The sequence below is a fragment of the Echinops telfairi genome, unplaced genomic scaffold, assembly GCF_000313985.2.
Source record: "Echinops telfairi isolate 266 unplaced genomic scaffold, ASM31398v2 ScPeMD7_7410;HRSCAF=8448, whole genome shotgun sequence".
NCBI lineage: Eukaryota > Metazoa > Chordata > Mammalia > Afrosoricida > Tenrecidae > Echinops > Echinops telfairi.
In genome coordinates this window covers 13075143-13097552 of record NW_022111310.1, presented here as the reverse complement: position 1 = coordinate 13097552, position 22410 = coordinate 13075143, and the positions used below count along the sequence as shown (strand labels likewise).

At 48.3% G+C, this 22410-nt stretch overlaps 1 protein-coding gene across 1 annotated transcript in view; it reads left to right on the top strand.

Annotated features, from left to right (window-relative positions):
- The window catches only part of EPB41L4B (erythrocyte membrane protein band 4.1 like 4B), a gene marked incomplete at its 5' end in the record, with an annotated part of 163359 nt that overhangs the window by 120301 nt on the left and 20648 nt on the right, over positions 1-22410 (top strand). The window contains 5 exons of the mRNA XM_045296535.1: positions 5365-5490; positions 7734-7801; positions 8985-9083; positions 18258-18447; positions 20218-20295. Coding sequence (XP_045152470.1) covers positions 5365-5490; positions 7734-7801; positions 8985-9083; positions 18258-18447; positions 20218-20295 — 561 coding nt within the window. The remainder of the gene's footprint in view (positions 1-5364; positions 5491-7733; positions 7802-8984; positions 9084-18257; positions 18448-20217; positions 20296-22410) is intronic.

Genomic DNA, 22410 nt, shown 5'->3' with positions numbered 1-22410 from the left:
AGTCAGAGCCTGAGTCCTTGAGTCAGAGCCTGAGTCCTTGAGTCCCCGACTCCTGGTCTGGTACCTTTGCTCGCCAACATCTCTCTCTGTCTTCTTAGTCACAGCACTAGTGGCATCTTGGGCCTCAGACTCCTTTGTTGTGGGGGCTGTTATGCATTGTAGTATGTGTAGCAGCATCTCTGGGGTACACACCCATCGAATTGTGAAAACGAAAAAAAATGTCTCCAGATACTGCTTGATGCTCCCTGGAAATCAAAATCACCCCAGTGGCGAATGACTCTTGTACATCTGTTTTCAGTTTTATAAAGGAATCGTCTTTCTTCACAGTTTACATCTTCCACTGTAACATTTCGCTTGTGCAGCTGTCTAAGAGGAGCACAGAGGGGCACTTCTACCCTGCCCTATAGGGTCACTACGGGTCAGAATCAACCGCAGGGAGTTGGGGGTGGGGGTGGAGGGTTGACGAAGGAACAGGAAAGCTTTGGAAGAAGTTCCCTCTGCTGGTGAGGAAGGGAGGCTGCATCTCCTGGGCCACTCCTCCACCCTGTGGACCTACAAAGACTTCGGGAACGTCTTAGAAGACTCCCACTCTCTCCCTCCCTCCCTCCCTCCCTCACAGCCATAAGACTTCGAAGTCCCTGTGATCACTAATAGGGCCCAGCTTCAGGCTGCATCGTCAAGATCCTGCTCCTCTCTGTCCCCAGAGCTAGAAAGAATCCCTCTCGCAGGGTGCACTTACCATTCACCCACAAATCCCTCTAGAGCCAGCCTGGACTTGCTGCTGGGACTCACCGAAAGGGTGGGCTTGGATTCGTCTTCTTCCTCTGAGCTTCTTGGTACTCAACTCTTTTCTGGTTGAGCCCCCAGCACTTAGGATAAATGGTTTTACCGGAAGCTTACTTGGAGTTTGGCAAAATCCAACAACACTTTGCCAGGCAATATAGTACCCCGTGCAGTAGAGAAGAACTCACACGCTCTCTAGGAGCTTGTGGTGACAGGCACTATGGACGAGGCGTCCTCGTGGTGACGTGGACTACACAGTGGGCTGCTAGCAATAAGTTCGGTGGTTCGAGCTCGCCAGCCTCCCCTCTGGACAAAGATGAGACTTTCTGCTTCCAGCGTTGGACCCTCTCCTGGGTTGTTACCAGCTGCAGTCAACTCAATAGCAGTGAGCGGTGGCAGTTATTGGTAGGCTGTTGGTAGGACACTGACAATCGTTTCTTGCTCTGGGTTAAGACGTCACGGGGCCTGAGCGTTTTCTTGAAGCTCAAACTGTAACTTCCCGCCTATCTTTTTTCACACAAAGAAATGCATCAGGAAAACAATTTGCTAGAAGGATGTGATTGTACAGGTAACTGTGACTTTGCCGTAACACATAAGAAAAATAGATTCTTTCAAATTACAGTTCTTTGTGGTTAATAAAAAGTCCCTTGCAACAGACACATCGTCATGACACCACAACAGGGAGGCTGCTGGCTGGGAGGCATTTAAGATTCCTCCTCGTACCCCTGAGCCCCAAAGCTCTGGAATGCTCTGATTTGCCCAGGGTCTGCATACATTTTTATTTATTTATTTAATGGTGAGCAGTCATTTTCATAAGAGCCCTGGTGAGGTAGTGGGTTAGGCACTGCGCTGCTAACCACAAGTTCAGCGGTTCAAAATGGCCAGCTGTCCCACAGGAGAAAGGTGAGGCTTTACACCCCGGTAAGGGTGATGGTTCTGGAAGCCCACATGGGAGTTCTGCTGTATCCTTTAGGGTCACTATGAATCAGAATCAACTCAACAGTAGTGAGTTTTGGGGTTTGGAGACATTTTCATTGCTCAGCTCCAGAGGTATCACAGGAAATTTTAAATCTCATCAGATTCTAAATGTGTAAACACTTTGTCTAAACAATTTAACTCTGCATCTGATTATCTCTTGGTTTCCAAGTGCCATTCACAAGTGGAGGAACTTTTTCCCGCTGTAAGAACATAAAAGCCCAATGTTCAATCATTTGTACAGTTTGAAATGCATATATTCATAGTAAACAATAAAGTATCTCTCGGCAATTCCAATGGATTATGTGTAAAGCACGAAACAGGGTCCTAAAAGGAGAGCGACCGGCATCCTTGGAGCCACCTTGCAGGTGGGATTGTGAGTTTGCCATTCAGACCTTCGGCTCCAGAGACATCTTTCATACAAATAAATTCAAAATAGGATGCACACATTTCCCCAAACGTAGACTGGTCTTTGCCTAAGAGAGAGCTTCCCAGAGCTGAATGTCCCTTCTCTACCCCGGGCCTGCTTTGTCCACTATCACAGGAACAAGCCAATCTGAAATTTTTTTTTTTAATCCAAAAAACAGCTTCGAATTGCCAAGTTCAAGGGGGGGTTGGGATCAATGCTGAATTCACATTCTTTTCTTATTTTAGCAGCATTCGATTCTTTAAAAATAGGCCTCCAGTCCTTGCTGACAGAGCAACTATATCCCCTTAAGCAATTGTCAGCGACCCCAAATGAGCTTGAGAACCGATTTCATGCCTGTATTCCAACATATTATTCTAAAAAAGTAAATCCAATTAAAAAGTTAACTCTTCAGACGCCAATGAAAGGCCCCTCTCAAAGATTAATTGTGTAAATGCAACCGGATTTCCAAACACAAGATGCAGGCTGCTCAGGCTCATCTTGCAAAATAAATAAGTTCGTTCTTTGCCTGATGGAGACTGTGAGGCCCCACAGGGCAATGCACTGTGTCCAGTTAGTCCGTTTCCCTTACATCCTCTCCCTTGGTGGCTCCGGATCGTTGCAATTGGTGGGTGCTGTAGAGTTGACTTCAGAGCCCTAGTAACTCCACAGGACAGGGTGGAACTGCCCCCCTGGGGTTTCTAGGCTGAGATCTTCACGGGAGCCGACCAGCAGGTCTTCCTCATGAGCAGCCCAACACAGAACCATCGCCTCTGCTGGGATCATTAGTGCCCGCCTCGCAGATGCTCGTTCCTCATGTCTGTTTCTTTCTCTCGGCACGTTGAGAATCCTCCTGAACAAGGAGGCCGGGGCGCTGAGAGGGAGAGTGGAGGCAGTGTGGCTGAGTGGTGCAGCGCTCGGGCTCTGCACTCACAAAGTCCTGGATGCGAATCCTGACACTTCTGCTGACTTCCTGCGTGATCTTGGTCAAGTGACGTACCAGCTCTGTGCTTCGTTTTACTATCTCTGAAGTGGGCATGTACTATATACCTAAGGTGACCAGATTTTAACATTGGTAAAGCGGGACACCATTGATAAAACTTCCTGGCGAAATAGCCACATGGCAGCTGAAAACTGTATACCTTAGCTTGTCGTGCATTCTTTCCAAAAATTGAGATGTTTTAAAAACGCTACAGGATGTGGGAAAACTTGTTAAAAATCAGGACTGTCCCGCCAAAAGCGGGACGTCTGGTCACCTTATACATACCCCACTCCAAATGCATGGCTCAGTAACAGGATGTGTTGGGACACATAGGTGGTAGTCTCAGTCAGTGCCTGGAGTTCAGAAAATGGTAGCGATTGGCTTGATTTGACTTTTTGTCACATCTGTTTTTGTTACGTGTTTTTCATGAAGCTGGTGAGAAATGAGCCGAGATTCAAATCCGGATCTCTGCCTCTGCTGATCTTGTGAATCCATGAAATTGCTGAGTTCTGCCTGCCCCGCCAAATACTTCTCTACGTGGCCCCACAAGGAAAATGCATACTTATGTTTTCTTCTCATTATTATGTGATACAAACTAGCTAATTGCCTTTTGAATTAGTGAGGGAGATAAAGTTTGGAACTTGCAGAACTTGCGGCCTTCAGAACCTTTTTTCTTGCCCTGGAACATAGCGGCTACGTTGTCATATTGATGCCATTCCATTGGCTTTGAGCAATTTATATGCCCTTATGTCTTTTCTATTAAAATAGATCTCTTCTAACAATAACTGTATAGCATCATCATCTTCTTTGGGAGCTATTTACTTTGCTCCTCTTATTTTTTAAGCACCCCGTTAGCACTGGGTAAGCATTGGACTGCTAACCGTAAGGTCAGTAGTTCAAACCCACCAACTGCCCTGCCCCACAGAGTGGCTCTGAATCAGAATTGGCTCAGTGGCAGTGGGTTTATATTAGCCCTGGGACGGCAGTTACCACAGCAGGCATGAGGAAGACATTGTTTTCCTATATGTGGTATGTAAACCACCGAGGATGATTTCAGGCTTGGTGATTAAGTGTATTTTTATTTTAACGATTATGTCATTTTAGTCTTTATACAGTTATTATCCCAAAACCAAACTCATTGCTTCGAGTCGATGCCTACTCATAGGAAACCTCTGGGACAGGGTGGACCTGCCCTCTGGGTTTCCGAGACTGAAACTTTTCCTCCCAAGGAACTGCTGGTGGTTTCAAACTGCTGACCTTGCAGTTAGCAGCCCAATGTGTAACAGCCTTGCCACCAGGGCTCCTTTTAATCATTATAGGAAATATAATAACTATCAAGTTGTTATTCCTTAGTTATGTTATTATCATTACATGGTTAAAACAATAGTGCTGGGGTAATTCATATTAATAAAATCACATGCATGTTAAGTCTTTGTTGAGTTTTAGATATGAGACATGGCAATAATAGCAACAATTGGCACTAAATTATCAACATATGAAATACTCTACCATGAAGCAAAGCCTATATAAATTTCTCACCGTCAGGAAGAACAGTTCTCAGCAAGATCTACAAATGGTAATGAATATTTTCTACTCTTTCCCTTGGCTCAACAAGTCACAGGATTGAATCTGTATAGCCAGACGAGCAGGCAGGACCACAGTGACTCCACGTGCGTGATTGAAAACCAGAGGGCCGTCAGGCCTGGGTTTCCGGAAGCAGACCACCAGGACTTTCTTCCGAGGTGTTTCTTGGTGGACTTTTGGTTAGCAGCCGAGTGTGTATCGGTTTCTCCCACCCAGGGACTCGATAAGGGGTAGCAGGGATGTTGAAAAACAAAACACTGGACTGGTCTAGGAAATGTGAAGCTTGATGAGTCTAGGGTCTGCTACTTACTTAGCTGTGTGGCTCTGGAAAAGCCTTTGATCTCTTTGGATGGGCGCCCTGTCTTGTATAGTACCAGGTTCAATGAAACGTGTCCTTCCTGCTTCTCCGCAGAAGGAGACGAGGTGTCCCTGGAGAAGGTGCTTTTTCAGCTTGTTTTTCACAAGCCATAGAGCACCGGGGCAGACGTAGGAGGAAGAGAGACACGCTGGCGTGTATTGTCAGGTTGAGGTGTGATTTGCAGTCATGATTGTTAGGGGACGTGAGTAGGCATGTCTGTTTATTTGCTTGTTTCCTGTGTTGACAATTTGCTGCCTGCATTTTGGTTTGTCTCAGGCAGAAGAAAAGAAAGTTTCAGAGAAGACTCTGCAGGCGCCTCGTTTGCCTTCCCCGATTGCTGACCACGTCAAGTGCAACATTTTGAAAGCTCAGCTGGAGACCGCGTCCAGAGCGAATGCCCAGGTGTGTGGAGCATGCCCGTCTGTTGGATGTTACTCTGCCAGATGGCCACAGGACAAAGGCCGTTCGGCTGGGATCCTGGGTCAGTAGGTCTACCCGGGAGCCGGGAGCCACACCTGTGGTTGAAACAGAGATTTTGGCAAATAGAATTATTAAAACCCAAACCAGTTGTCACTGAGTCGATTCCAACGCGTAGCTCCCTCCTGTGGTCAAAGTAGACCTGTCCAGCCCGGAGAATTTCTGTGGGTGATCTTTCGGCAGCAGATTGCCAAACTGTTCTTTCAAGGTGCCTGGGGGTGGACCCCAACAGCCCACCTTTTGGTTAGCAGCCAAGCACCTTAGCCTTTCGCGTCACCCAGGGACAAGTAATTATGAACTGAAATGAAATGATTAATGAAGCAAGTGAAAGAGAAAAAGAATTCTATGGCAGAGTTTTCAACCTGGAGTGAGCGAAAGAGTCAGTGAGAGCATGGGCCTCACCCCAGGGATTTGCAAAGTCAAGGTGGGGCCATGAATTTGCATTTCTAACAAGCACACAGCACCACACTTACAGGAACGTGGGGGAATATCAGAGTGCTAAATGAAAGGTTGTTGATTCAAGCCCACTAGCCTATCTTCAGGAGAAAGACGAGGCTGCCTGCTCCCGAAAAGAGGTATGGCGCCTTGGAAATCCGACGTCGGGGCGCTTTGAGTCAGATTTGACTCGACAGTGGTGGGTAGGTTACTACAGGAAGTGACCACAGGAAGCTCTTAGCAACCCACCTGCTAACAGGAGGGCTCAGGGAACTGGAAGCTTTGAGAAGTCGGATGGACAAGCTCAGACTTCTGCTAGGCCAATGCTGGGGTTTCTAAGCTCAGAGGACAAATCTCTCCAGCGCAGGACCAGGACTCAAGAGGAGTGGCTTGCCAGCAGGCTCATGCTGGGTGTCTGAGCTAGACCCCATGAAGCTGAATCAGGGGTGGGTGGTGGTGGTGAGAATACAGCACCCTGGATCCAGCTGCTCCTTCGGGTGGGAAGCTACTGGTGGGGGGAAGAAGGAGATTGGAGCCTCCAGGAGAAGGGAGCCGATGGCAAGGAGCAAGTTCCCCTCTCGCTAGTGCCTTCTAGCGAAAGAACCTGCCTGGGGCTCCTAGCAAAGGGAGAAATGAGATTTGCAGGGTCCCAGGAAGCCCGGTGGATTTCCGAGGCTGATGGCCCTGCGGGCTCAGTGGTTCTGTGCTCAGCTGCTAGCCCTAAGAAGTGTGGTTAGATTAAGCCCCCAGCTGCTGTGTGAGAGAAAGAAGTGGCAGTCTCCTTTCAGCAGCAGCACAGCCTGGGAAACCGTCTGCAGCCCACCTACCCTGCCCTGTAGGGCCCGGGGAGTTGGAATCAACTCAGCAGGAAAGGATTTTTGTTGTTGTTCATCTTTAAGGAAGCAAGCATCTTTCTCCCATCGTGTGGCTGGCTGGTGGGTTTCGTCAGCAGACCAGGGCTCCTTTGACTACCTGACACTGGCTCTCAGAGTGGCTGGATTCATATCTGGATCACAGCGGCTGGCTAATCTTGTGACCTCTTCCAATTCTCTCTTTGCAAAAGTCGCTCAATGTGTGCTTAGAACAGAGACTGAGATCTGTATGTGTGCTGTGCGATGTGTTTGCAGGCCACCGTCTGCTCCACCTCCCATTGACCCCCAGGTGGGTTCCGTTGGCCTGGCTGGCTGAGTAGGTGTCCTTTGCTTGCCCTGATTCTTTGTGGGGCTCCCCCAAAGGAGGAGGCTGGGTCTCTCTCAACATCACATGATGCACTTCCTCCCAGGCTTCTGGAGCTGATGAGAAAGGGCCGATTCTGAGTCTTTATAAATCCCACGTGCTGTGTGAGCCTAGAGCTGATTGTTTTTCCTGATGTAAACTGGGGGCGAGGCATTCACCTGTGGGCTTGTTTTCCCCCCACACAGTCTCTTTCTCATTCACTTACCAGTATGAGCTGGCACAGAGCAGGTTCTTAATAAATGGGAGAAGTGGTTGCATTTAATTATTAGGTCTTCACCCCAGTGGTGGAGGGTGACTCAGGAAAAGATTTGCTTATTAACGTGTGGGAACGCCAACACAGGGGTGGTCACTGACATAGGACTTGCCTTTTGTTCCACCTTCACCTTATAGGTAAGCTTTTGAATGTAGAAGACTTTGAAAGCATTCCCCACCCCCTGCCTCGGTGGTAATTTGCATGGCGAGATGTTCAGGTTTGACCAACTTGTTTTCTTTAACAGGTTGGAAAAGAAGAATCAACGTTTATAAATGTCAATAAGAAATCCAGTCTCCAGGATGCTAATGTAAGGTCCGTTGCTTCTTGTTCGAATGGGGGACGGAGGCTGACTATGTCATCAACATTATCCGCAAAACTCTGGCCGTGAGGATGTTTGCTAATGAATTCAGAGAGGCAAAAAGAAAACTGAATCTGAACCCAAATTGGGGGGGTGGGGGAAGAGTGGCTTAAATATGTTTCGTTAAGGTTCAAGCCTGCTGCCTATTTACCTGTTGATATTTCTCCCTCCCATACTAACAAAGAACTCTTTGGGTTGGTTTGGGGTTGTCTCTCAGGCCTGTGGGTCTGCACTTGTTCCACTTCGTCAGGGTCTTTCAAGGCTACTCTTTGCTCTCGCTGTGCAGTCCAGAGCGCATCTAAACCCATCCTCTGCTCACACTTCAGCTCAGCCTATCACTCTTTCCTCGGCCCACTGACATGACCCCCCACCCACTGAGCTACTTTCCAGTACTGGAAGCACACATGTTCTGTACCGCTTCCAGGCCTCCCCTCCTCCTAACTCGGAGGAAGCCACTGCCCCCTGATCTCACAGAGCAGAAGCACTTCCCTCCCAGCTCTCGTAAGAAACAGCAGTAGACTGTGGAGGCCCACCTACCCAAGCGGTAACCGCTCACTACCGAACAGCAACCTTCTCCTTGGGCTGTTATTTTGAGTAGGGCCAATTGATTATCTGGCATAATTTCTTGAGGAAATGCAGTAAGCGAAACTTCATTTTTAACATTTTCAATGTACACGAGATTAAAATGTGTTGTACAGCAGGTGTGAGCATTCTCCAGATGGTGTCTTTTTCACATTAAATGCCCGTGGTCCTATTTCTTTTCTTTTTAAGTGTATTCTGTGCCTAGTTAAAATACTATGGCTACCAGATGCCTGGGAAGCGAGCATTGATTATACATATCTTCTCTTCACTCTTCTTATTGGCAGAACTTAGTTCGGATCCAGTCCCTGATATTATTGTAGGGGAGGGCGTTTGGGGAAGGGAATCTTTATTCTTACTCTAGTGATGTTCAGTTCCCTACATGCTATATTGTTTTTTATTTACTTTTTTAAATTTATAGTTTTCATTTTACACTCAATAGAGACTAGGGAAATGAATTTTCTATCAACACTCTTAAGGTATACATTAACAGAGAGCAGGTTCCATGACCAAAACAAGACCATAAATCATTTTTGTTGATTTTTTTTATATCTATAGAAGTCCCATTCCTATACGCGTGGACACTACCCAACCAACGGTGGAAAAGCCAGAAATCAAGCCTCCCAGAGTGAGGAAGTTAACAAGACAATACAGTTTGTGAGTTCTGTACTGCAAGTTTTCCAGTTATAAGAACAGTGGCAATGCTAACGTTTGGTTGTAAATGCTTTTTGGCCCTGCAGTGTGCCTAGTGTAAGCTATCTCCCAATTTCAGCTGATTTCCAATTTAGGGCCTTGGGAACTGGATCGTTCTCTCTGAAAACATTGCATGTTGGCAGACGGATTCATTTTCAAAGGCGACCTGGCGGCATAATGGGCTATACATCGAGCTGCTAACCACAAGGTCAGAAGTCTGAACCCGCTCGTCACTCTGCAGGAGAACGCTGAAGCTGTCTGCTCCCGTGAGGATTTAAAAGTCTTGGAAACCCACAGGGCAGTTCTACCTTGTGCTATAGGGCCACTAGGACTTGGGATCGACTCAATGGCAGTGAGGGGTGGGTTTTTTGAGTTAATTAATTATAAATTGCCGCAGAGCAAGTTACTCCAAAATGTAGAGGCTTAAGACAGCACACATCATTGAATACCGCCTAGCTTTGGTGTGTCTATCAGAATTTTATTACCTTTATCGCTGACTACTATCCCACTGGAAGATCATACCACACTTTGTGTCTCCAGTTACTGGTTGACAGACACGTGAGTTGTTTTCTATGGTTTTGGCTATGGTGACTACTGCTGCATTGGACATTGTTTGAGTCCCTTCTTTTAATTATTTTGGGGAAGTCAAAAACTATTGCTAGTGAGGGTTGCAGAATCATTGAAATGCTAACTGCAAGGTCAACAATTCAAATTCACCAGCCCTCCTTGGTGTGAAAGCCACTCCTTGGGAGAAAGATAGAAAAGAGCTATCATCTTAAAAGCTTTCTGTACAGTCACTAAGAGTTGGAACAGACTTGATGGCAGTGGAAATGGTAGCAACCATCAAGTGAGGTGTCAACACAGTCCACACAGAAGAAGTACAGCAGCCTGTGTGATCAAAGGATTATAAATAATAAAATCCAAGACCAGAGGAGGGAATAGTATCAGAACTTAAATTAGGAAAACCCACTTTGCAACAAGCTATGGATGACAGTGGAAGCCCCAAATCCATTTGCAGTGCCCCTATATGGATGAAGCCTTCACGGAATCCCCTCTGACCATAGCCCAAGGATGTGAATAGCCTTGGTATCAGACAGAGAGAACTGTTGAAAAGTTGATTATGACAGATGCAGTTAGGTTAAAATGTAATACCTTATCATTTGATCTTCCTTTTGATCCATTTTAAATTTGGTTTGTAATATTTTCTGCTTTAAAAAAAATCATTTTATTAGGGGCTCATACAACACTTTATCACAATCCATACATACATCCATTGTGTAAAGCACATTTGTACATTCATTGCCCTCATCATTCTCAAAACATTTGCTCTCCACTTAAGCCCCTGGCATCAGCTCCTCATTTTTCCCCTCCCTCCCCGCTCCCCCGTCCTTTCTGCTTTGTTTTTGAATAAAGATTTTTCTCTGTTTTATTTTGTCACTGTTTGGGGGATTGTTTTTTGTTTCTTTCTCTCTTGATTTTTTTTTTATATGAAATCCTGGATAGGAAGCTCTATAGAGTCAGTAACTGAATTGATAATTACCTAGGGACAAAGCAGGGAGGTTGAGGGGAAATGACGAGCTAACAACAATAACTGCAAGAAAAAAGAAAACATTCTAAAATTGATTGTGCTGATGATTACACAACTCACCCTAATGTAATTGAACTATTAAATTATATAATATGTGAATTATATGCCAGTAAGAAAAATAAAAAATAAAAGGCCCTCTTAAAAAATTTCAAGGCAGAGAGGTTTTATGACTGTGCTTTGTGATTCCAAATAGATAATCTTGATAGAGTTTCTTGAAGGACACAAGGTTTATTATGAACAAGTTTTAAGAAAATTGGAAACTGTCGCGGTGAGAAAAAGTCAGGGAATTTGCACCGAGGAATTTCTATTATGGCCGTGCACCTGCTCCCTCTCCCAGGGTAGCATGGGCTAGCCAACAGGCATTCCTCTGGGAAAGTGCATTCCGTTCCATCCGCCCTGCATCCCTGAGCTTGACCCTTCCGACTTCCTTTTGTCTCCAAATTCAACAGCACTTAAACGAAGCACGATTTGGGTCCCTCAAAGATGCCCAAACTGCCATTGTAATGTGGTGTACACCGGAGAGTACAGAATTCTTCAGGGAAGGGTTGAGGGATGGGAGCACCATCTTCAGAAGTGTGTGGACTTAAATGGAGCATCTTTTGAAGAACAGTAGCTTCACACTGTGATAGACGGTTTCATAAAAGTTTCTGCAATGTTGTAGCGATACTTGTTCCTTACCTGCATATACAGTCATGGTTCTCATAATGTCCATCAGGATGTTTTAGCATATCCTTGGTCACATAAGGTTGTAAAAGCATTCAGAAATCCCAATCAGAAAATGGGAGATAGCAAACACAACAGCTTCCCTTATGCTCGTTGTTTCTCGTGTTTCTTGTGTACAAAGCAATTACACTGCCAGGCATATAATGATACTATACATATATTACCAATAACACTTATGTCTTAGTTCTCATCATAAGTACCTATTCCTGGATAGTGTGGGTATTGTACTATGGTTTCTTTTTTTTGTTTGTTTCTATCTTTTTTTATTTTTTTTTGTTTTTTTTCTTTTTCTTTTTTAACATTTTATTAGGGGCTCATACAACTGTTATCCCAATCCATACACACATCAACTGTGTAAAACACATTTGTACATCGTTTCTCAAAACATTTTCTCTCCATTTAAACCCCCGACATTAGGTCCTCATTTTTCCCCTCCCTCCCCGCTCCCCCCTCCCGCATGAGCCCTTGATAGTTTATAAATGGGTATTTTGTCATATCTTGCCCTGTCCGACGTCTCCCTTCATCCACTTTTCGGTTGTCTGTCCCCCAGGGAGGAGGTCACACACAGTTCCATGTAATCGGTTCCCTCTTTCCTACCCATTCTCCCTTTACCCTCCCTGTTTTGCCACTCACACCACTGGTTCCATAGGGCTCATCCGCCCTGGATTCCCTGTATTTCCAGTTCCTATCTGTACCAGTGTAACTATGGTTTCTTTTTTGAGGTTTTTGTCCCATTCTCCTCCCTACACCTGTTCAGCTTGCATGCCTCTCACATGCTGGGTGATTGTTACGGCAGGATTGTGTCTATTACAGCATGCACCTCGGTTTTCTTTACTGGACTTTCTATCTGTACGGCAGTGTATGCTTGGACTCACACACAGGCAGCACCATTCAGGCTCATGGATTGTGGGTCTCCTGTGTGTCGTAGCATTGTAGCTCTGTTTTGTTTTTTTGGAAAATATGACTGCGAATGCATTATGGCTCCCCAAAAACCAGAGCAAGTGAGGCCAACGAGAAGGACTGATTGGGATGTGAAAAAAGGTGGGGGGGGGGCGCTAAACAGCACAAAGGTAGACACCCTGGAGAGGCTATTATTGCTCAGGCTTCCGTCATGTGGCACATGAGAATCATAATGACCCTCAAAAGCAAAGGGAAAATCCTCCCCCAGGTTCAAGGATACGCTGAAATCTGCAAGGCTAGTGACGCCAGAGGGACGTGCGCCAGCTATGGAGACATCAGTAAGGATGGGACTGAGGACCAAACAAAAGCGCAAATCCCTCTCAGCCCTGTGACAGGGGGTGTTGAGGCACGAAGCCTGTGCGTCATGCTTTAGAGAAAGCAGCACCAACCTGTGATACAGTGTTCGCACCAAATCCAAATCACACCGCGTCCCCTACCAAAGAACGCCGGGTACACGTTCATGCCCATGGCTGTTGTCAGGAGTAGAATGGCTGGGTGCTATGGTCATTTGCTTTCTGACTTGTGGAGGGATTCTCTGGCTCTCTTTGTCAGAGAAGACCCACAAGGAGAGCTGGGGGAAGACTAGCAAGACGGAAGCCACCGTCTTCTGTAGCCCAATCGTGGAAGTGGCATCCCTGCACTTGCCATATTGTCTTCCTTGAAAGCAAGTCACCAAGTCCGGCCCACGCTCAAGGGGCGCGGCTGAAACAAAGCTTGAATCCTGGGAGGCAGAGCTCTTTGGGAGCTCTGTCAGGTAGACCCCGCGTGCCACCGAATTTAATGGAGTGGGAGCCTGGGCAGTCACCAGAGCCAAAGCTGGTGACTGCGTGCTAATGAGTGCTGTGGAAGGAGGCATCTCCCCAAGTGTCCCAGAACCGTCAGCCCCTCAAGTTGTATTCATCTTAACAAGGCGTCTTGGCTTCTGTGTGTACCAGGGGAATGGGAGGACGTGGACAATTCCCATTCCAGGGCGCACATGTATTGTATGATCCAGAGGAGATACAGGAGAGGGCTTCAAAAAGTTTGTGGAAATTTTCCATTCTCCTTCTGTTTAATTTTTCCACATCATTTTGGAGGCCCTCATATAATTTCTGAGTTATCTCGGTGGTCGTAGTAGTAATGGAATTAGTGATCATCGTGCTTAGGGTTCCCAGTTTGTGACCTCGGCTGCAGGCCAGGCCCCGGGTCTGTGTGTGCACAAAGGGCTTCCGGAGAGTCTGGAGCCAGAAATGCCTCTGGTTCAGTCTTGGCTAATGTACAGCTGTAAACTCCTGGGGCATTTACTCGGTGAGCCTTGGTTTCTCCATTTGTATCACAGATGAGGGATCACCGACCTCTGAGGCATGAAAGGAGGTTGAACAGGAGATGATGCTCCAAGCCAGAGCCCTGAGCAGAGGATGAACTGATTTTCTTTCCTTTCTTCGCTCGGGTCTCGAGGGTTTTGACAAAAGGTTGAGTTTAGGGGGTACCCAACGTGGACAGCGTAGGACAGGGAGTGAACTGGTAACTCCAGACGTTACTCTCATGCAGTCCTCTCAGACCTGCCCCGTGCCCTTTGTGGAAAGGAGAAGGGGGGCGGGGTGGGTGGGTGTTGGATTTAAGGGCAGACACTCCCCCCCCCTTATGGCCTTAACAGAAACGTCTGAGCAGTACAGCAGCTGTCTTTCCTAGAAAAGCCAAAGCCAGTAAGGTTCAAATAATTAACAATCCTAATGATCTCTGAGTGATAGGTTGAACCAGAGAAAGTCTGTTCCCCTGAGGATAAAGCTGGCAGGACTAGCCTCTGCAGCTGCACGTTGAACCCAAAATGTTATTACCCCCACCCCTAGGTGGGCTGTTAATGGTGCTGGAGACGGTTTATACCTGGCCTGGATGGAAATGAAAATTGAATGAACTCACTTAATAGGCTCTTTCAAGGAACCTCTTTTAAAATGTCTAACTTCATTTGTGTGTTTCTTAAGTGACCCCCAACACGTTCTGCTTCCGCCCCACAAAATCAAAGGCTGGCAGCATTTTCTCCATAGTAGAAAATCGCTCAAGTAATAAGGCAGAGTGGTGCCTGTAAGTGCTGGCTCCTTAAATAGTTGTTGAATCCTTGATACTGGTTACTACAAATTTGTTCATCTCTTATACCCATCAATTTCGATAAAATTAATAAGCACCCGGTTAAGGAATACAGCTGGGGGAAAAACCTCAGGTGTCTGATTTTCTAAAAATATTTTCTGCATTATAATTTTTTAGATGTGTGTGCCTCCTGAGAACTAGGTGGGAATGTAGCAGGCTGTAGGACCTCTAGTTCCGAGGTAGGAATTGGATGGATGTGGGTTTTCAATTGCTCCATAAAAGCATCATGATTTTCACAGTCTCTGAATATGCTTTCAAATGGCTGCTTTTAAGGAGGTAAACCCAAACTTCAGTCATCCCGAGCTTCTGTATAATGGTATTGGAATAATTTGGAAACCAACAAACCAACTCACTGCCATAGGGTGATGCGGACACAAAGCAACCCTTATAAGACAGAGTAGAATTGCCCCTGTGAGTTTCAAAGACTATAACTGTTTACAGGAGTAGAAAGCCCAGTCTTTTCCCCATGGAGCAGCTAGTGGTTTTGAACTGCTGACCTTGTAGATTGCACCCCAGTGTGTAACCACTATGCCACCAGGGCTCCTCATTTGGAAAAGGATGGAGATAAAGGTTGGACAACATGATGAATGTAATCAATACCACTGAATTATATATGTAAAAATTGTTAAATTGGCAAAGTTTTTTATCTATATTTTTTACCACCGCCACCCCAACTCCTCCAAACCCTTAACATGTTCCTTCCTGGAAATATGACAGTGTGTGCACATCATGTGGGGCAGGTCAAAGTGTGATTTTTATATGGATGCAGATAGTATGTCTCCTTGAGAAATGACACCCACTTACTGCCATCCAGTTGGTTCTGATTCATAGCAGCTCCATGTATGGTTTCCGAGGCTGCAATCCTCATGGGAGCTGACAGTCTACTCTTCCTGCGGAGGAGTGCCTGGTAAGTGTGAGCCATCAACTGCGGTTAACAGTACATCCCTGATGGGACAATACCACCGGGACTTGTTAGAAGATAACAAACTTATTATTTCCCAGAAGTCTATATAGGACAGAGTAGAACCGTCCTATAGTATTACTATACCAAAGCCAACTGCCTCCCAGGAAGAAAGATGGGGGGTCCCAACCATGGACCTCTTGATTTGCGGCTGAGGACATCCCCCACTGTACCACCAACACGCCTTTTTGACTACAAGCATCACATAAAAGTCTAAAAGGGATGCAGCAAGCGCGAAAAGCCATGCATCGCACCCCCTGAGTCACAGCGTCAGAAGTCGCCAGTGTTCGCTGATGATGGTGGTGGCTTTGGGCATCTTTCTATGAATATACATTCCTGAAAACAGCAAGTATTTTGAAGAAAGGAGTCATACCATACGTACGATGCTTTCATCATCGAAATATAGCTTCTTCAGTTTAACAGAAGAGGAAGGAACTGGGGGGAAATGGGAAGATGGGTGGAGTTTGGGATAAATGTTTCGTCATCATAAGAGCTACGTTCAGATCCAAGATTATGAAAAGCATTGAGCATTGGAAATCTCTCTCAGTTTTATACAAGACCAGCTGACTGCCTGGTCTGAAAGAGGAGCTGCTCTGTGTTTAAAATGGCCATTTAGTTGAAATGAATAAGAGCTGTGTTTTTAAGCTCCTGGTATTTTTAATAGAGTGGCAATCAACTCTAACCTACTCCCCACTTAAGTAGCCATGAGACCTTGAGTATGTCATTTGACCTGGGGCTGGTCGTTTGACAGTCAGTTGAAGAGTGGGTATCACCAGATTTTCTGAAAAGAACAGAGATCCTAGCACAAGGGTGTTTGTGAAAGTTCACTGAGCTCATGCATGCATAATGATCTGGCTCATGCATGCATAATTATTTGGCTCATGCATGCATAATGATTGGCCCGCTTCCATCTTATATCTCAGTGACCAGTGTCTTACTGCGTTTTTTCACTTACTGGTTCCAACCCTGCTTTTTCCTTTGTGAGCACTAATTCTAATTCTCTGTCTCATGCTTCTGCACATGGTCAAAGATCTAACCCCCCAGGACCCTCCTCAGCCAGTCCTGTTCACGTGGCAGCTGTGTCCCATGGCCACGTGTCCCAGGAGGCTACTGCGGCTAGAATATCCTCACTGAGGAAGCTGTGCAGTCCACGCTGGGACCCACTGACCACCAACCTCTCCCCCACACATTCAAGCTCAGCTGTCATTTCTCAACCACACCACCTGTGCCAGGGCGGCCCCAAAGAATGGGAAACCTTCAAGTGGATGTGTTGGGGGGGTCCTCAAAACAACCTTCATCTTTAGAAGGAGGCACAGAGCTCGAGGAATGCGCATCTTTTCAAGATGTATGGGTTGTGATAGTGGAAGGAGACAGATGAAAATCAGCCAAGGAAGAAGGCCCATGGGGTAGAGTCCCAGAGCCTCCAGTACCCGGTGTGCACTTCCCGGAGTCCTAGCCTGGGGGAGTCATTAGACAGCACTTACTTTGCCCAGATGAACCGTCAGCACCAGGCAGGGAAGCTCACCTCAGCCTGGGTGCTGGGTGCCCAGAGTTTTTATTGGGGGGTCAGGCACAGAGCACCCATGTGACTGGTCTTATTGGTTACTCAATCTTCCGCCCTTTCCAGTTCAACCTGATACGGCAGGACCTGAAGGCCAGCCCTACAACAGCAGGCTCCACCATCAATCGCCTGGTTACCATGGGCCCAGGTCTCATCAAGAAAGACACTCTTACAAAGCAGGGTGGTCCAAGGACTCAGAGACGATCTAAGCGGACTTGTCTCCCCAGACCAGTCTGTCTTTGGAGTATGTAATTTTGAGAACCTCAGGCAGCTATCTGGTTGGCATTAGGGAACAGGGAGTTGGCATCATTTCTATGAGTTTGAAAAAATGCTGTTGATGTTAAGAATTGAGGGTTGGCCCCAAATCGGTTGCTTGGGAACAATGTTTAAACCTTACGCCCCGCCCAAACTCTCCCATTTCAACAGTTCAAACTAAGTAGCAGTTTAGCGCCGGGAATAAAAAATGTCCACCTTGTGCGCTGCACATCTGAACGCATGACCTCGGTGGGGTTGGTGGGCGACCAGAACCCTCCAGGACAACCGGGAACTCCAGGGCAGAGTCGAAGTCAGCAGTGGGTAAGGAGCTCGAGATGGCGACGTGGTGCCCAGTGTGGAACTGTCGCCCGCTGTTCAAGTGGACACCGCTGAATGGTCGTGTGCTTTGAAGTTTCTTTTACCAACCATCTTACACAAAATGAGTGAGATAAAGAATGGGGTGTGATGGCACCTTATACAAAATGAGTGAGATAAAGAATGGGGTGTGATGGCACAGTCCGGTGGTGTGCCAGCATGAATTTGGACCTAGGGATGAGCCCAGGGCTCCAGCCAGGCCTGCTCACGGTGACTTGCCGTCTGGGATCTTTGTTCTCCCCAGCTCAGCCCAGCCCTGAGACAGGTGCCTCCCCAGGCCCTGGAGCCATGTGTCAAACTCAGCCATCAAAGGACACCCTTCGCCCCAAGCAGTGGGCACCTGTGAGCCTTGTAGCTCCCCTCCTAAGAGACACCACTCAAAAGAATATCCCCAGGCAAGGGACTGGAAAACCAGCTTGAATTTGCTTTGGCAAAATAAAAAAAAGAAGCAAGCGTCAGCTCCTCTAGGCAGGACCTCTGGTGCACATCCGTTTGGGAGGCTTTCCCCTCCCCCCTGGCCAGGCCCCACCCCTCCCCTCCCCCCCACAGTGCGTTTGCTATTGTAATGAGCAGAGCTTCATGTGCTTTTAGTAACCGCAGTGATGAAGAAGACCTGCCCCCGGACTTGGCTGAGGCTGTGGGAGTGACGACCGCATCCACGCCCACCACGCCCACCATCACCCCCACCCAGATCTCCGCGCCGCTGCCGTCTCCCAAGGTCCAGAAAGTCAGCTCACCGCAGAAGCCCGAAGGCAAGGGCCAGCCATCCCCAGGGGCCAAGGTATGGGCAGAAGGCCAGAGAGATCTTGGGCCTGGCTGCAAATCCAGGCGACCCTTTGGGGAGTGTGCCACCCTGGGTGCACCATCGAGGGTGTACATGCTGAACACACAGCAACAAGCTCTTGATCAAAGAGTTCTCAGCACACGCTGGGCCAAAGCATGAGCCAGCCGTTAGCAAGAGACAAATAGTAAAGGGTAGAGCCATGGACCCCAAATGTCAAGAGCAAGTGAAGGACAGATTTTTGAGGGCAGTTTGATTTTAGAATAGCATCCTTGCATAAGGTAATACCTTGCATAAGGTAAAAATAACTGTAAAACATGTAAATAAAAAAAAAACCTGGGGAAAATGTGAAAACGTTTCCACCCCCCTACCCCACCCCCAATATGAGAGAGTTTCGTTTGGAAGAGCGAAAGCATCCCAGGGTCCCCACCCCATTCGCTCCTGACACTGGGTGCAACCAACCAAGCCAGTTGTAGCAAGTGGCTCCCAGCTCCTGGCCATCCCAGGTGCGCCAGACTAGACGTGGGCTCCGCCGGGCTGTCCAGGCTGCGACCTGTCCGGAAGCAGACCGCCAGACTCTTCTTCCTAGAAGCCCCAGGATCGGTCCGTAGTCTGACGCTTAGCCCTTGGGACACTCGGGAGTGAATAAAGCACTAGGTATGCGTACAGAGCGTTCTGACTCCCGTTAGAGGACACAGGCAAACTCAGATGGCCCCTGGAGCCTTCGGCTGTGTTTCTCTCCATGGTGGGGAGCCCCTGTCTCCAGTGTGGACATGGGCTCTTGTCACATGTCGCACACCACGGTTAAAACCAGCTTTGAGAACAGAAGGAAGTCCCAGGAGCCCACAGGCCCATCCTGCCGGAGGCTACAGGGCTCCCTCTCCTGGCCAACTGCTGCAAATCACAAGACCAAGCTCAACTGCCGTTAGTTGATTCCAACTCATATAGCGAGCCTACAGGACAGGGTAAAACTGCCCCTCTGGGTTTCCAAGACTGTAACTCTTTACAGGAATAGACAGCCTCGACTTTCTCCTGGTCTCTCTGCTTAGGATCTGCTAGGTCCTTAGACTCATTTTTCTCCTCACAAAGGCCCCTGTGCTACTGAGCCCCCTGAGCCCCCAGGGCAGGAGTAAAACAAAACAAAACATTTCTCCAAAACTAAATATAATTTTCAGAGATGCCGACCTACCCCCGTGATCATCTTCATTGTTATGCACGGTCAGTTTCCATTCCATGAGACCTTGACCCTCCTGATTCAGGATAAGGTCTTGACTCTCGTGACCAATCAGAGAGCCCCCAAAGCAAAGTCCAGCCTCCCTCAAGAAACATTGTCCCTCTTCCCACCCCACCCCTGACTTCTAACTGCAAAGGGTCCAGAAAAATCATAGCGTTCCATCACCACACGGTATACTGCGGAGCAAGGGCAGTGGAGGATTGTCACGATGATGCCAGGGCCCTTGAGTGGTACCAATGATTGGTTGGCAGTTCAAATCCCCTTGGAGACACGGGCAGTCTGCTTCCCCAAAGTCATAGGCTAGACAATCCCATGGGCCACAGGTCTACTCCGCCCGCATGGGCCGAGCGTGAGCCTGGACGGACTCCTGGAAACTAGCTCAGGTCTCTTTCGGGTCCCAGTCGTGAAGTGTGGGTTGGAAAGGGGATGGAGGAAGGATTGTGTGGCTCTGTCTTCCAGCTACATGCAGGAAAGCCTAGGATTCCAGCGCTGGGATCACTGTCTCTAACCAGGACTACTCTTGTCTACCTTCTTAGAGCCCGTCTGACCGAGGAGGCGCCTTTACCTTGGAGCCAGGTGATCTGTTGATGGATTTCACTGAAGCCACTCCTCTGGTAAACTTCCCTTTTTGCTAAATCCAGAAGAGTCACGGGTCATGGAAACATCGTGTCGGTGACATAGATGGACAGAGGGGGGCCCTGCTGTTGGAAGGGGTCTTCCTCTTGTCCTGCTCACAGACTTGAGGGCCAGGGAGCTTGTGCTTTGAGTTCAGGCCCCATGGGGCCCTGCACCTCCAGTTACCTTTCCTCTGAGGCTGTTGCGGGGCCCTCCCCGCTCCTGTCTGCTACTCCTCAAGTGTCACCGAGCTCCTAGGTGCTTGGGCCTCGGCTTTGTGGCTTCCTGGCCTGAGCCTCGCATGTCCCCCCATGGGGTGTCTCTTGCTGTCGCTTCCCAACACCCCGCTCTGGTCTGAAGCATTGGCTGAAGACTCATTTCGGCTTTGTAGGCCCTGCAGTGTCTTCCCATCATCCTCCATCCTCTGCATACACGTATCTCCTTAGGGAGGGTGCCTTTCCCAGGACTCCTCCTGCAGGTGAGGAATCTTTTCAAGCAGCACCCATTGGACCAGGAATCACGCCAACTGGACCCTCCTCCAATCTCTGCTCCCCTTCTTTTGAGCCTTGTCATTGAAGAGTCACCACTCTGCCTTCTATAAAATAAGAATTGCCCTAAGGGTTACCTGAGAGAGACCCCTTGCAGAACAAAGGACCACAATTATGGGCAAGGTATTTCTGTTATCGCTCAATGACACAGGCAAAGTGGACTCTGCTTAGTACCCAAGTGAACTTGAGCAGCAAGCAGAGTCTGCACATTTGGAATGGGAGTCAAAAGGTGAGCCCAATTGATGACACCCGCTGAATGCTAACGGTGTGGCCAAGCATGTGCTGTGTCTGAGGGCCCACAGGCAGCTGGAGCCGGAGGGGAAGGCAGTAGGGACAGCAGTCAGGGACAGAGAGCTCTAGGAGAGCTCATGGGTCTTCAGGGTCAGAGTCATGCAGAGTGGACTGGCTGGACCCGTGTAGTGGATGGGAGGGATTTCCGTAAAATGGCAAGATGGGGACCATGATGCCCATGTTTTAGGAATGATCACCATGCAAGGTCTTGGCTGGCACAGGAAATCCCTTATGCAGTTGTACTTCCAACCTGGAATGTTGGTAAGGTCTGAGCTTTGCCAGTTAGTGCCTTTGGATAAGCAACTGAGAAGCAAGGGTGGGTGGTGCCCTGACTGGGGAGTCCCAAGGGACCCCTTCTTTCGTGTTCAGGTAGACAGGGTGAGGTGATTCATGCCCACGACTGTTCTCAGATGGAAGGGCTCTCTTGCCCTTCAGATAGGGGAACCCAGAGGCAGGGGGCCACCCATTGCCACCCTTAGAGGGCCTCTCAGCATCACCCCTTTGCACAGATGGGGGAAACTGAGTCCCAGAGTGTGGTCAACCCATGGAGCTGGAACCCAGGTTCCTGGCATCTCTTCCAGTGCCTCCTGCATCCCTGAGAGAACCACCCAGCCTCCTCCTCCTGGGGACAGGCCACTTGGAAGCAGAGCAGTCTCCGAAATAAGGCTGCGATGAAAGCGGTCTTCCCATGGGGAAGGAGAGAAGGGCGGAGTGAGTGAGGCCGAAAAGAGGCAGCCCAGGCCGGTTCTACTTCATTGAAGGGCAAGGCCTCATTGGTGGGAGCTAATAGGGATCGCGGACATTCAGTCTAGCTGGAGGGAAGAACCACTAGAGGGACCCATGAACCCACCAGGGACAACCTGGGGGCTTCTGAAGGCCAAGAAAATAGGGGAAGACTAAGGTTCGGGGCCACCTAACAGAAAACACCTCTGGTGGGGATGAAAGCTGCTGGGGTCAAGAGGCAGGGAAACTCTCTGGAGCAGCCCCTGGGCCACCAAGCGATGCTGCAGTCCATGCAGCCACCCCGCCCACGGTCACCCAGGTGATTTCCATTCCCCGGGACCCTGTCGGGCAGCGTTGAAATGAGATTTCTGAGACTGCAAGTCTTTGAAGAGCAGACAGCTCTGTCATTCTCCCAGGACGTGGCCGGTGTCCTGCTGCTGCTGACCGTGCCGTTAGCAGTCCAGCGCTGAGCCCCCTTCACCCCCACACATCCTTCGATGCCACCATGCCTAGCCCCATCTGAAGGCCAGGGGTGGTGGGGGGTGGGGTGCA